This window comes from Ambystoma mexicanum, chromosome 1p, assembly GCF_040938575.1.
Source record: "Ambystoma mexicanum isolate Mex_15411 chromosome 1p, UKY_AmexF1_1, whole genome shotgun sequence".
In the NCBI taxonomy this organism is placed as follows: domain Eukaryota; kingdom Metazoa; phylum Chordata; class Amphibia; order Caudata; family Ambystomatidae; genus Ambystoma; species Ambystoma mexicanum.
Window position 1 is genome coordinate 1,190,145,215 of NC_090921.1, and position 16,255 is coordinate 1,190,161,469.

Sequence of the window (16,255 nt, forward strand, 5' to 3'; positions counted from 1 at the left end):
GATGTCCGCAACGTGCATGCCAAGCTGGTCCACATACGACCGGTGGGTGCTGTCAGGGGCAACATTGTCATTTGCCATGCCTCCATTTGCTTTTGGTCCAGCTTTACTGTTGTGTGTCTCATGGGTGATCCATGTTGGGGATCGGTGGACCCTTGTGTGTTTGGGGATGTTTTTGGGGGGGTGTAAGGGCACTTGGATATGTGGCCGCATAATGGACGGTTGTGACATGCCACTGTGTGCTGGTGGGTGCCTTTGGCATGGGTGTGGGGCACAGGCAACACCATCACTTGTGCCGGGTTGGCACTGTACATTTGTATGGTGCTCGCTTGTCTTGTGTCTGTGCCGCAATATGGTGGTGACGGTGTCACAGTCTAGGTGGTCAGGGGTGACTGTCTGGTAGGCCTTCTCCTAGAGCGTCAAGTCATGCTACGTGTGCATGGGGGCTGCAGGGGTGGTAACGGAGGATGCACTGGTGCTGCATGCAGGGCCTGTCTCCCCCCTCCTTCTACCCCTGTGTCTCCTCAGTGGGGGTGCCTGGTGTTGTTGCAGTGGTTTGTGTGGTTGTGGACTTGATTGTTCAATTGGTGTCATCTTGGTGTGGGAGGGTGGTGATGTGTGGGTGTGTTCCTTTTCTACTATGCCAGACTCCTGGCCTCCGTCTGTGTTGCATGTGTGCACCTGTGGCTCTGGGTCCCACTGCTCAGGGTTCTTTACTCCTTCTCTGAGATGCCTGTATGTACTCCATGCCGGTAAGGTACTTTACGGCCTTGAGGAGGACGTAATTTACGTGTGGTCCTTACTTGGAATCAGCTCCGGTTTACGCCATGGCGTTAATTTCGCCATGGTGGTGCGCGCGCGCGACCCAAGACCGTAAATTACGGCATTGTAGTTTACGGTGCCGTAATTTACGGTCTGAGGGGTCGGAATGGCATGGAGCGGAAAACCATGCCGGTAAATCAATACCGGCATGGTTTGTACCTTACCTCCAGACTCGGAATGACCCCCATAGATAAAAATAAATGAATGTCGTTTTCTCACTCCAAGGCATGTATTCATTTTTCTTGCCAACATGTGTTTTGCACAATGTTCCTCCCCAAAGTTATATATTTTTAAAAAAGATATCCCCAAATTAAAGATGAACAGAACATGCACAAAACCCTCTTGGTATGGGACATCAGCGGCAAATACTGAACATACGACCTCAAGGGTAAACACAAGGCAGATTCAATGGCTCAGGCCTTTTAGTAAACACCAAATAGTACTGTAATTATAATAAGCAAACAAACAAAGTTAACATGGTCTATATTAATGTAAAAGTAGGACATTCGGAGCATCCTACTAATTTAGACTGTACATTCAACATTCAGATCCGTCTGCATCTATTCTTTACTCAGGTCATCGCAGATTGATCGTTCCACTCACTTATCTCATTTATTGTCTGCTCTCTTACATGGCCACAGAATGAAGGGTGGCTACTGCACTCAATTACACGCTTGCTTTGTCTCTTGTGCGCTAGTACCATTGGTACTTTGGTACATTGGCATTGGTTTTCCAATTTTAACAGACATTACATAAAGGTGGAAATTAGGCAAATTAGTGTAATATGTGGGGGGGGGGGTTCTCCATAAATCCTGTTGTATATTCATTCTGTGATATAAACCACATTTGAGGTGGCACAAGTATTTATTGATTTGTACATATATTGTTTTGCCTCCATGTACTGAAACTGTTATGTTTTTTCCTTGCATATTTCATGTATCTTTATCTTTAGGTCATAAAGATGACACCAAGGATTTGAAGGGCAAGATGTAGGATAGCTGGCTGGATGCCTAGGTGCACGCAGAGGTGCATTTATCTAGATATACAAAGTTCATTATGAATGCTACTCTTGGAGAGTTTGCTTGCATCATCTTCTCTTTCTACTACACAGCAGCTTCTCAGGCATCTGCTGGTGGCAGTCATTACGTGTTTACCTAGATGTATTGTCACAGGCTGCTTTGGCAGCTGGCCAGCCTCAATAATGAACTAAAGAGCACCATATACTCAACATTAACCCTATTTATGTTTTAAGTCCTGTTCAAAATGACCTGTCCTTTGTTGGTCATCCTTCTACCCTTGCAGGTGGGGCATGGCTCCCTTTTATATTCATATACCTTGGTGGGCTTCTTGTAAGAGGCCTGCAAAACTCTCCTTTGTGTGTGTGCTAGCAGGCAGTGGAGAGGGGGCTATCGGTTCCCAATCCACAATACTCCCGGGGCTTGGATGTTGTTGGGCAGATTCTTGGAGCTGGGCTGTCCACCCTTGGACAACCACTACCAAGTTTAAATGATGCAGTGTAGTTATCATTTTCTAGCTATGAGGAGATGGGCTGGACATTAGAACCATGTCGACCACTGGAGCTGAAGAAGAATAAATCTGAGGTACGGCAGAGGACCGTTGCGGAAACCAGCATCGACTCAGCCAATACCACCGGATCGGGAACCTCAACCTTCAAATCAACTGGGAAGACCTTTGCGAGGTGCCTTCCTCCCTAAAACTGGGGCAGCCAACCAGAGCTGCTGAAGGTAAATCACTAGTTTTTTCGTCATAAGAGCGTGCATCTTTGCATTTCCTCTGCAAAGCCCAGAACAATGTGTTCATCATTACAAAATCTTCCAGCTAGCCAAACAGCTGGACTTCTTTGTGGGCACCCTCGAGGCTCTGCTGGGAATCTGGAAATCCACTGTGTTGCCCTGGAGATGAGCTTGCAGGAAGACCAAAGATCAACTACTGAGTTGACAAGTGTTTCCTGGTTCTGTCCGGAGTCAATGCAAGACGTGCATCTGTTAAGATCCCCATGAGGGCCTCTCCTTGATTGTGGACTAGAACCTGCCCTTTCTCTATCTTCTGAGATCTCCAAAGCAACCTAAGGATGACTGACAGTGAATGCCCTCAAACCCATGACCGGACAAACCTACATGGCAGCCACAACAGTATGTTTTGTGTTCCCCAGCAATGTACTGTTGATTTTGACCATTTCTAACTTTCTATAGGTTTGGGTGCCTGAGATGTATCTATGTGATCACTGCACGTCCTGTTATGTCAAACACGAAAATGTTGAATCCATAAACAGCAGCCCACAGTGATCACATAGATCGCACTTTCACACTTTCTCGCTTTCCCCCTACCCGCCACCCCTGAAAGCTCACTTACCCTCTTTCTCCTTACTTACCTTCTGGCTGGTGCCTCGACTCGCCCGTCAGCCCTGCAACGAAAGTTTCCTTTCCCAAAAGTGGGTCGGGACTTCCATTGCAGGTTTCTTTTTTTTCATTACTTTTTTTCCACGCTGCAATCCTCCCCATGATTGCGGGGGACACCCCCACTGTCCCCGAATTCCATAATCCCAAACAAGGAGAGTGGGGGACACCCCCACAACTCCTGCTTCCCTTGTTCGGTATTATGGGATTCACTATTTTCGGACTCTGATGAATGCACAGTAATCGCGCATTCAGCATTTTATTTTGGAAATGTTCAGACATTCATATCTTTTTAACCCTTCCACCCCACGACCACATTGAGTTTGCATAAAGTCCTGCTTACCATAGCACTATCCGTGGCTGTCCGAGGATGGTGGTGTCTGAGTCAGTACTTCTGAGGGTCATCCTGGAGAGCCTCTGGGGTGGTAGCTTCTCCTAATTTTGCTGGATCTTGACTTAAAATCCATAAGTCCCTATTTTGCATGTTTGCCCTGCACTAGCTAAACTTCAGCATTTTACCTGCACTAGCTGAGCGGGCACCCCGGCTACTCACCTCTTCCTTCAGGAACCTTTTGGACAACTAAAAGACTACCAGAGACTTGGTACAGGCTAAGCTGAAATTCTGAAGTCATAGTACATGGTGCTGGTGCCTTTTAATTAAAAGGCCTTTGTAATGATATGTGCTTAACATCTGTTCACCCTACTTTAGTGAATGTATTTATGGTGTGAATAACTGCTTGTGATTCTAAAGTAGTCTGTAACCCATAGTGGGTTAGCCAACTGTGAGTTGTATATATGTGCAAAAATATTTTTACTTTCCTTAAAAATACGCAAAGTGTGCCTTAGTGTAGTATTGTAATAAACGATTGTTATTTTTTTATATATTTTTCATTTTTATAACAATTGGCCTCATTCTGACTCAGGCGTTAAGGGGTTTACGGCGCCGTAAACGGCGCCGACCCTTAACGCCTGATTACAAGGTTCCCTTTGCGGGATGGCTGTTTAACGCCTGCTTTTTGCAGGTGTTAAAAGCCATGCCGCAAAGGGACCTTGGCGATAATTACGGCACCGTAATTTACGGTGCCGTAATTATCGCCTTTCCCCATTCCCATTATGCCCTATGGGGCAAAAATGGGAATGGGGAAGGGGCCATTGGTGAATGGGGAATTACCTCCCCACTCACCTTGGAATGGGGCGGTAGTTCCGCCATCCACCATGGCAGAATTGCAACCTTAGCGGCATGGACCATGGTGCTAATAGCACCATGGTCCTCCGCCAAGGTTGTAATGAGGGCCAATGTCTCGGTCTTTCCCTTATCAGGTCTGCTAAGTGTTAACTGTACTAGATAACAGTGCCCCTTCCTCCTTAGTTCAGCCTTGTGCTTGGTCAATGCTACTTAAGAGAGTGGGTTTCCTCAACTGGTGTTGTGAGTAAACATTCAAACCCTAGGTTGGCGTTTCCAAGTCCTACTCGAGGTATTGACTTTGAAAAACCCTCCTCTCATGCACATACATGGGTCTCGGCAGAATGTCATTGACTGTGCACTTCCATACCAACGGCAGATGGGGATTGGCTTTCTCTGACTTGGTAGACATTGACCTGTTTCCTGTGGTTGGCGCCCCTACTCGCTGTGTGGTTCACACACACTGCGGTCTGCCACAGAAGTGGTGTCCCCATTCCATTATTTCAATACTCCCGTTCTCAAAGCCAAACTATCGGTTTGTCTTCATTGATGCAGGTCCCTCTCATGATTCTTGATGTGCTACAGTGTGTGTGTGTGTGTGTGTGTGTGTGTACGTACGTACGTACGTACGTACGTACGTATGTACGTACGCTTGTCCATCCACAAAGAGTGTGTACTGCTGCCAAGTCCTACTCCACAAGGTTTTCTACATGTTGCTGGTCTCAAGGGTTGAACAATTATCACACGCTAATGTGAAATAAATGCTACATTTGCCTAATGAAATGACTCATTCCTGGAAAAGGAATTTTGGAAAATTCTCCTTAGATTGCATCTAAAAAGTTTATATATCCTTTACAACACATACATCAGTTGTATAGCCCAGTGTCATTGTTGCTGCTCTATTGCATCTTTTCACACACTTGGTGCTTTCGTGCATATGTATTAAGAAGGGGATTCCATACTTATCTTGACCTCCCTATCAACAAAAGATCCCATTCTTGACACCTTATTGTTACGAATGCCTTTACATATTGAATCCAGCAACCCTCATCCCAGATGGATTAATACTCACAATACCCTGAGATACAGATTATCACATCCACTGCTGCTGCTGCAGTAATCCTTGCATTGGGCAAAATATTCTGAGCATATGGGATCTCATCGGTCCTCAGATCCGATAATGGACACCCATTTAATGAACATGAGTTGAAACTGTTTGCTGACTTCAGCTTCAGGTACCCTACAGTCACGCCTTCATCAGCTCAAGCAATCGGCCTCATAGAACATTTCATGAGCAGCCTGAAGAGAGTCATTCAGGTAAACATGCTACCTCACCAGGAAGCTCGTATGATCCCGGATCAGAAGATGAGAATTTGTGATACAGATAACAAACAGATCAATTAAATCCTGTGCGGATCAAAGAGATGTGTGTGCGGTTTGTTGGACAACCCACGACACACATAGCTTGCACTCCGTTTGACTCTCAGCCCATGACTTTGGCGAAGTAAAAGGATATGTGGTCCCCCTGAAATACATACGTGCATTACAAGAAGATCTACTCACTTCAAGAAATACAAGTGTCCTTATAAATCTGTAATGGTACTAGAGAATGACGCTATAACTGAGGATGCTTTCGCTGATGCTGGTCTTTACTGACTGTTCACATACATAGCAGTCCCGTTTCTCCACAGTGACTTGCGCTGCAATATACCCACTACTTATTTGTGGTTTATTTAGTATTTTACTGATTTACACAGCGCTCTTCTTTTGTTCATATGATTACTCCACAGGTTCTTCACAGGGATGTCATATCACTAAAATGCCTCGGGTAGCGGAAGTGGCATCACACAACCCTTGACCTCTGATGACATCACAGGAAATTATATCCTTTGACCCCGTCCCCTAGTGACATCACAGGAAGTGATGGGACACGCCCTTCAGATGTGTCTTACACCCGTGTTTCCACCCAGAACATCCAAACACACACTATTACATTCCTGCTCATATACCCACCGGTCACTCATTCATACACCTTCTTGTACATCCACTCTCATTGCATTCTCCACACAGGCACACACCCACCCAGAACACTCAATTACACACATTAGCACACTTCTTCTAACTCACCCACCACTCACTGACCCATTGCACATACATACATCTGACATCCACTTCACCCATGCAAAAAACACATCACATTTTTTTTTTAAAAAAAAGCCTTTTTACCTGTTTTTCAAGCAAAAGTCTGTCACTCCAGGACACCCTTGGCTCTTCCATGCTGCACACAGCTTGGAGAGCTTCCTGGTTCCTGTATATGAGCCGCGAAGAAGCCAGAGGAGAAGGGGTTGGAGCGGAACGTAAGATGCGACATGTACCACATGTCATGGTCAGCTCACTCTCATGCTGCAAACCGTGGCCCAGCCTTCACTCTGATGAGTGAAGTATGGGCTGGCGCCCTCCAGACATTGTGTGGCAGGGCCCAAGCTACTCCAGTGTCCAGGAGCTTCCATTTAAAACAAAATAATCAAGAGGTAACACGGGAAACTGCAGGTGTAGCAAGGGAGACCAAGGGGATCGCAACTGCAACCCCTGGCGTCCCCCAAATGACGACCCTGGTTCTTCATGTTTTACCGCCTCTGCTTTCCCATATCTCTGCTTTTTCATGCCTTTATGCCATCCTTTGTTTTACTCTTGGAATTCCTCCTTGTCCTCTTCTTACTCACTATGCTGACGTTCCATCTCCTCCTCCACAAGCCACCTCCCGATATTCCGTTTTCTTCTCTTATAATCGCCTTATCAATGTTTAACATCCTCCTCGCCAGTCTCTCTCCATCAATACTCGCCCTCTCCTTTCTCTCTGGGATAGGGAGGTTTCATCGCACGAGATTTGGACAAAGCCAAATCCATCAAATTTGTTTGGCCGAATTTGGCTGCATATATATGTGTGGGGTGGGCAAGGATAATAATACAGGTGGGGGGGCAATGGGAGGCTGCTGGGGGGGGGCTCTCACCCACATATATTCACAGCCAAATGGCTTAAAAGAAAATAATAAAAAATGATGGATTTGGATTCGGCCAAATCTCCTTGATGATCTCACATAGAACCTGTCCACTTCCTCGTTCCTGCTCTTTCTCTATTGCTCCACTCTGGAACATTCCTCCTCTCTCCTCTGTATTTCACTCCTCTCGCCTTGATCCATGGTCACCAGTTCACCAGTATTCTCCTATATGCCACACTACTGTCTTGGTCAGGCACTTTTTAATATCACCCGAGGATTGTAATTGGGCTCTTGTTTGGAGAACCTGTGGCAGCTGTGTTACAGTCAGGAGTGAGACCTCTGTTTGGTGAGACCTGGTGGAATTAAAGGTTTTGTGTTCTGCAGATTAGTCCACCATATTTCAGTCAAGCGCTCCTGCCTCCAAGGCAGCTCGACTCCAGGATGTAGGCCACAGCTGTGTTTTTCCGCTTGTCTGATTCCTTATTCCACTATACAGACCTCATGATGGCAATGAACCATGCTTGCACATCAGTTGCCTAATTTTATGTACTGTCTGTTGTAGGTAGTGGAATACCCAAAACATGGGGCAGTAAACTATAGTTCCTAAGCTGCATTTATCCCTCTCTGTAATGTATACATTTATTTATTGTAAAGTTGATTTATCAGCTAAGAACAATAAAAATAAAGTAAGAAATATATGTCCCTCTCTTCTGAATGCAAGTTACAGGTTAGAGACCTCAATTATGCTTTTCAGCGCTAGGAATGTGAATCTCTGGGATACTGCCTCAGGGATCAGGTGTTGGAGGGCAATGAGGGAAGGAATGCCATTTATGAATGGGCATCTGATAAATGCACACTAAAAAATACCATGACCGGGCCTACTGGCACCTCACATGCACACTATTAATGTGTGCCTCTGAGGCACTCTGGGCCTTAGGGGGCAGGCATGGCAGTTCTTCCTTGGCATCTATGCCCAATAAAAAATGCCCTGACTGTACCCTGGGACCCCAGCTCATGACACGCATCTGCCCCCTGGCCCCCCAACACCTCGCAATCTCACATAATAACATTCATCATTAATGCAATGATGTCTTACTGCAAGGCGCTGGAACATCATGGAGCAGGCATGGCATTTTTTACCGTGCATAGTTGATAAAGCAAGCATAATAAGTGTTATTATGTAGCTAGACTTGCATTTTAATGCAGCCAGTCTAGCCATTTCTTATTGTGGTATCTCATTTTATATCGGGCAGCTTTGATAAAGCAAGCATGATAAGTGTTAATATATAGCTAAACTGGCATTTCAATGCAGCCAGTCTAGCCATTTCTTATCCTGGTATGACATTTTGTATTGGGAATCTTCGGTAAAGCAAGCATGATAAGTGGTAGTACGAAGCACGACTGGCATTTATTATGCAACCAGTCTAACATTTCTTATTGTGGTATGACATTTTGTATTGGGCATCTTTGATAAAGCAAGCATGATTAGTGGTATTATTCTTACTGTGGCATGACATTTTGTATTAGGTGTCTTTGGTAAAAACAAGTATATGTGTTATTATGTAGCTAGAGTGGCATTCCAATGCAGCCAGTCTAGTTATTTCTTATCTTGGTATGACATTTTGTATTGGGCACCTTTGGTAAAGCAAGCATGATAAGTGTTATTACGAAGCAAGACTGGCATTTTGTATTCAACCAGTCTAGCCATTTCTGACTGAGGCACTACATTTTGGATTGGGCAACTTTGGCAGAGCAAGCAGTATCAGCGGTATTATTCTTACTGTGGCATGGCATTTTGTATTAGTCATCTTTGGTAAAACAAGAAGAAGTGTTATTATGTAGCTCGACTGGCACTTTAGTACAGCCAGTTTGGATATGTTTCCATACTTTTCCATTCCTTTTTAATGGTAAAGCCCACTGGAGTGTGTTCTTACGTGGGAATACTGCAATATCTTGACAGAACAAACAAACATGGGCTTGTTTTCTTATAGTATCATTACTGGCATTATGCACAAAGCAAACATGAGTCTATTTTTATATGGGAATAATAGGTATAATGGTGCAGTCAGCATGGAAATGTATGGACACAGCCAATGTAAAAATGTGTTATACTGGCACATATTGTGGGTAAAGGCATCATGAAAATGTGTTGGAGAAATGCTCCTGTGCATTGAGGTGACGTGCATCTACTGGATTTCTTTCATGAGTTACCCTACAAAACCCAATTGCAAACTGTCTGGCTTTTTACCCAATTTTCTAAAAAGAGTGCTTGAAAATGCACCATTTTTACCCATTATTTAAAAGAAATTCTCAGGGGGAAACCACCCGAACACCCCTTCAGTGTTGCATTCTCGTTTGCTACGCTCAGTCACTCTGGCAGATCACTGACAAATATTTACGCCCCTTCAGTTAAAAAATTCACTAGCCGCCACTGTCAAGGTCCATGTCTTGGATGGCGGGCAGAAAGCTATGGAACCCGTCCATAAACAGTGGGCAGTGCAGCTATGTTAACTGTGCCGATGGTTTTGATGCAATTACACAGACTACTCAAGTCAAGGTCACTATCCCCAGGGCATGCTTGAAAGCCACAGTGGCTGCAGGATCCCACCAAAGGCCATATGCCGCAGACACTGCAGTCAGAAGCATGGTGCCTGACAAAGAGTTCAAAGGGAATGAGCATGGGTTCAGTGCCCTTAGGCCAAGTGTTTTTAGCAGTGGAGCCTGTTTTGCGCAGCCTAGAGAAAGACTTAAAGTGAGAAGTTAATGTTTTTTTTCCAGAACAAACAGACTTCAAGAGCCCTCTGCATATGGAGACCTTTGAGTGTACAGAACCATGTGAGGGTAGATATAAGTACTTTGCTCTTTCTCCCATTGAGGGAGCACCAGCTACTAACTTCAAGACTATGGCCTGGGGCACTGACCAACACATCTACTCTCGAGGCAACGGCTCAAAGCAGGCTCTGGTCACAGTCCCTGCAAGCCATGTCCGTGTCGGTCAAATGTTCGAATGCATTTGATCTAGAAAAAAGTATATATTTTTTTTGCTCTAGTATAGGTAAAAAAGGTGTTTAGCACCAAAAAAATAAAATAATTCGACCCTTTTTTTTCGGTCAAATTGACTTGAGCATATTGTCATTCGATCAAATGCATTTGAGCATTTGACCTATAACCAGCCATGTCCAATAGGCATTGTAGCCAGGGTCATTGCGTCATGGCATCACGTATATTCATGTTGCAGGCACATTTCCCCCAGGGCATGGCAGCAGGCTGTGCCCAGATGTCATTGAATGTAGGGTCCCAGTCCCCAAGACATGGCTGATGGATATATACTATTAGTACCCGGCGAGAGTCAAGCAGAATGCAATATGCATTCTGATTGGCTCTCGCCGGGTCCTTACCCAGCTGAGAATCCTTTCATTCTCAGCCGGGACTCCAGCTGCCTTGTCTTCGGCGGGGGGCATGGCAGCCCCTCAGCCAATGAGGAGGCTCGAAGCGGGGCCATCCCCGCTCTGAGCCTCCCCACGGCTGAGAGGCTGCCTCGGCCCCCCCCTGGGGCCTCGGGTAAGCTTTTACTTATTTTTTTTCCCTTCCCCCCTCCTCCCTACCCCACCCCACTTACCTTCTTGCTCCTGCGTCCCTAGTGGAGGACGATGGCAGCCTCCAGCAGTGTGGGGTACTCCACGCCTCCACACAGCTGGAGGCTTCCATCATCCCCTGGCAGGGACAAAGGTACGTTTTTTTTTTTCTCCCCTTTTCCCCTCCCGCCCTCCCAACCCCACTTACCTTCTGCTTCTTTTTTTTCGGAGCGGACGCGCTGGGAACGCGCGTCCGCTCCCGAAGGCTGCCATGGAAAGAGAAAACTGACTCCCGTTTTCCCTTTCCCGGCGGCCATTTTCTTGGTCTTTTTTTTTTTCTGTCCCGAAACGCTGTGGCTTTTCGGGACAGAAAAAAATGCTTTTAGTGCCACGGTCACGCATATAATGCGGGCCGGGGTACTATTAGCTTCGCTCGGGCCTATAACTATGGGCCCCGGGGCATTACCTGAGTCGGTAATGCCCCCGCCGCTCGGGTCATATTGCTTAATTCCAAACTGGCACTGTGGGCAGAGACACTGTGCCTGGGACATAGCTGCAAGACTTGTGCAGATCACAGTGGTGAGAGTGCATGGTCTCATCCTATTGCCTGGGCACAGTGCCTACAACTGTACTGAAAGGTGGATCTGTCCTGGAACAGTTCAACAGTTCTGGAACTTTACAGCTGTTCTGAATGAGTGCAAATACTGAAAGATTGGAACTCTACTTGAACATTGCAACAGTTTGTAAGTGCCAATGAAAAATCAAAAGAACAAATGCATTCCCTGCATTTATTAAATATGGAAATTCCAACATGTAGGTGGTTAAGGCACAGTGCAAGCGGAACATGGATGCAGGTCATGCCCTGTGGGCACTGGAAGCAGAGCTGCTACGCCCATAGTGCAACAGCTGCAGGCCATGCTCTGCAGATACTATATAGCGGTTTAAATGGTGACTTTAAACTTTATCCATTTTAACAAATGAATAGCAAATCTCTGCTTTGGGATGTTATAGTTATCAGAGAGCAGCCTGCATTATCAAAAATTCACTTAAAAACAATCTTCAGCTAGAGGGACTATGATATAGCTATGATATAAATGCCATATCCTATCATATCATGATGCAAACCCCTAATCTATTTTGCAGACTTCGTCCACACACCTCAGGTTGAGCCTGTGCAGAGATTACTGGGAGACAGTCAGGAAATATGTGGAAAAAGGCTTTCTGCAAGTTATCCCCACATCCTCCAATTTCTCCGGGTTGAGTAGGCCTTTATGCAGAGCTCGTTTAGCACAGCGGCTATGCACGATGATGTAAGTCGAGCTGCAGACTGCACACTGCGCATATGTAGTAGTTCTGCTATCTGTGTATTCGCCTTATCTCCATGGAATCTCGTCCACTACCCCACACCTAGCACATCCTTGAAAATTACAATTTGTGAGGCCATGTCAAGTGTCGCGGATGTTAATGTTAGGGGCTTGGGATGTGGAGCGGTGCCCACTTTTGTGGGGAGTCTTCTTTAGCAGGCGTTGCACAGAACAAGGAGAATACGGGAGTGCCCGCGTGCATGGTCTGAGCCTATGGATCTCCACTGTCGAGTCACTAGGAATATTACAGACATGTGGGGAATCTCAGATCTGCTTCCAAATGCTACTCCTTGAAGATGTTCCTCAGAGGATATACATGGGCTTTGCTGATGCTGTATCCTGCCGTACCTAGAATGTTATAGGAATAGACCAAAAGTGACCCATGGACGAGCCTATCATTACAATGCTTGTTCTGGCATTGCCACTTTCTTGGGCTCCACACCATTTCCACCCTCCCAGGAATCTCAGAGAATTGATTTCGGGCTCGATGCAGCGCAGCAAAAGAAACGTCAATCTCACTTTCTGGCACAACATGTCTTACTGGAGTAGAATCCGATGACCTACCGTAGTGGAAGAGCTCATCGTTTTTCTTTCGTTCAACTGTGTCATCTGCATAAAGACAAAGAAACAGAAATGTATGTAAGCATTGCGTGGAAACTGTCTACTGTCTGATGTTTTTTAAAAATTCTAATGCAAGAGTAGGCATGCTTTTTGAAAATCTGAATAAAACGAGACTTTTTTATTTGATAGTTTCATAAACAAGAAACATGTAAAGGGGAAGAATATTCGGCGAATTTCCAGCCCTACAACACATACACAATGTTCAGAGAGAAGACAAGTATACTGTGAAAGTATCAAGGACATCGATTTGGGGTTGCCAATGTTTGCAGTGCTGCTAGGCCTGAACACTTCCTTTGTATCCCTCGCGTTGATTTCCTGACCCCTTTGTTAAGCTGCCATATGGGGAGCGGAAAACAACCAGGGATATTTAAGAGCCCTGATGACTTTCTGCAGATCCCAGAACTTTTCACTTTTCTAACCCTGCAGCAGCAACCGTCTATTGGCTGTTGAGGGCCTTACCAGGGATAAGGCGTGTGAACTCTTCTTTCCACCTTCATCATGTCACCAGCTAGTTGATGATGCTGTAGGAGCCGGTAGAGGAGATGTTGGACATTTTTAAGGTAGTATCAGCACTGGAGCCCATTCTTAAGGTAGTATCAGCTCCGGAGCCCATACACCAGAGGCTGCACCTTGCCAAAGCCTGAGCCATGCAAGTGGGCACCCACATAGACCTCCAGACATCCTACCATTCACGCTCACTTCTCTGTGTTGGGGCAATCGCTACAATGCACTGGGCACATTGGCTGGCTTTCTACAAGTTCAGGGTGAGCCTTTAAGCACGTGCATTTATAGGTTGGGATAGTGCAGCATTTGATGGTGCATGTGGATATATCAGGAGGCACACTGGATAATTGTAGCTGCCATTTAAATCATTATATGGCATTCTGTGCCACTATCTGGACATTTACGGCTGTACTTGCTTGCAGAAGATGGACATGTGAGGTAAACCTATACCTGGAGACTGTAATTACAAGGATAGTATACCAGACAATGCCACACAAGCCGGTAGGACTGCACTCCAAGCACGCCTGTAAATCCAAAGGACGAAAGGTAGTTGGCGGAATAAAATAATTAATTTTATTTAACGCCCAAGCCTCAAGGTGGTGGACAAATAGCAGCGCGTTTCGTACCGCTAGGTGCTTGATCAACTGAAGATAAGTGTGATCATAGGCTTATAATGTTATTTACATCAACTGAATATAAAAAATATTCAATACGCATGTTAGGCTTTGACATGAATACATTTTGACAATAAATAAATGTTTTCATTCATTTCTATTGAAAAAAAAAATGTTTAGGTTTTTAGAAACCAAATCACAATAAAACATAATATAAAAACAATTACTTGCATGTGAATTTCTATTGAAATATGATATAAGCACCTGGCCACGTGAGGTTATCCTCATCCTCAGACAAGCCTCAGCCGTATGAGACCAGTGTGGTGATAGTACAAATAAACAACTGATGTGCTTGCATAGTATGACTACACCAAGAACACAAAGAATTAACTGCCAAGAGAGAGCAATGCAGGAAAATACGGTTATATGTGATCTTACCGCAAACAATTACAGAGTGGTAAATGTCATGGCGGACAATACACCAAATTTATTAATGTTTTTTTTAATTTGGGGGGGTCGCCCCATCACCCATTTTTTTTACCTTTTAATGACACCCCAAACCCATCCCGACCCATTTTAACCACTTAGCCCACTACCCTTTATTTATGTAATTAAATTAATGTTTGCACTGTTTTTCGATGTTATTGTCCGCTCTGAAATGTACCACTCTGTTTTGTTTGCAATAAAATGACTGGATACCGAAAATACAGTATTTGACTGCGCATGTGACGGCACTACCCAGAGAGATTGCTTATTCCTTTCTGTATAGTGACTATCGCAGGCAGATGAGTATAGCCCCACTGCAACTTGCTCACTTTGGGAGCAAGACAATTCTTTTGCAACTTGTTCTGATGCACGGCCTTTCACTTATGAGCTAGAGAAGTCCAGCAGTAAGTGTGCTATAAAGGACCAATCAAATAAAACAAAAAATAAGATAGTGTTAACAAGCCATCCGAGGATTTACTAGTATACAATGTCATTGTCCCTTGGCTATATTGGTTCTTTTGGGTATTCCATGGAATTTCATGAAGGCGCTTATGGAATATCATGGTAGCACCATAGATAACACATGGTTGGCACTTAAAATAGACATTTCCTGCTTTAGCAACATGTTGTCATTTAAATAATGTATTGTGTAATTATGCATGTGATGTCAGTTCCTATGATGACATTCTCAAAGGGCCTTGTGGTGTTGCTTCCTGTAATGTCATTATTTGTGTGAAGTCAGTTGCTCTACCAGTAGGACCTTGCCAAGTTGGAGTCCCCGGGTAAATAAGAGTTCCTCTCAGGATCTTCCAAGGGCACATAAAAAGGAAAGGAATCACTGTGTTCTGTAAGCATGTTCCCTGGTGCCAAACGATGGGCCACATTCACAAAATGCAGTTTGCGCAAGTGATGAGATGCCCTAGAATAATGATACATTTGATTACTTGTGCCAAAAAAAGATGTACCCTATGCACAAAGGGTGGTTCAATATACGCAACACGGATGCTCACATTCAAATGCCATCTTTTCCTCACTTTGTACGTTTGCAACAATATGGGAGCGTTTCTGGGCATTTAAAAACCTGCTTATCTCCTCCTGAGCCCATAAAACCCTGGGCCACCATTTGGTTTATTAAATAGGCCTTGTTCACCCTGCCATGCAAGAACCTATATGAATCCAAGGAAATTGACTAATATATTTGCAATTAAATCCGTTCATAAAGACTCTGAAAAAATGGTTTTGCATCCTGCTCTCCTCTGCAATATTATCACAGCCTGCCATATGTGGCTCACTTACATCAGCCTATCATGACCTTGGTCATGCTTCCTTCTAGACCAGCCTAAAATCCCCTTGCCTGCAAACCAACACATTGTGCACCTTACATGGACTTTTAAACTGAGTGAAAAACTCTTGCACATTCCACAATGTCTTCATTTACTATATTTTTTTTTACATTTTAAGCCTTTGTCAAACCCTCACATGTACAATGGTAAGAATTACTGTGACTCCCCAAGTTATCATCCTTTTGTTCCCATGTGCGCAGAGCTTCCACTTTCGTGCCTCTAAACACTGCAAATGGTACATCATGCCATACATTGTTCATGTCACTGATAAAGTTACTACCTACTGTAACTGTAATCTGTGAATACAAAGTAATTCTTCAATTCTCTACC

The 16,255-nt window shown here is 44.7% G+C and overlaps 1 protein-coding gene across 2 annotated transcripts in view; it reads right to left on the bottom strand.

Annotated features, from left to right (window-relative positions):
- The window catches only part of LOC138451357 (FXYD domain-containing ion transport regulator 5-like), a 446,204-nt gene that overhangs the window by 39,905 nt on the left and 390,044 nt on the right, over positions 1-16,255 (bottom strand). Inside the window, exon 4 of one of the 2 annotated variants that reach the window (XM_069604907.1) lies at positions 12,922-13,014. In XM_069604907.1, coding sequence (XP_069461008.1) covers positions 12,922-13,014 — 93 coding nt within the window. The remainder of the gene's footprint in view (positions 1-12,921; positions 13,015-16,255) is intronic. The other variant, XM_069604906.1, reaches the window with a different exon arrangement.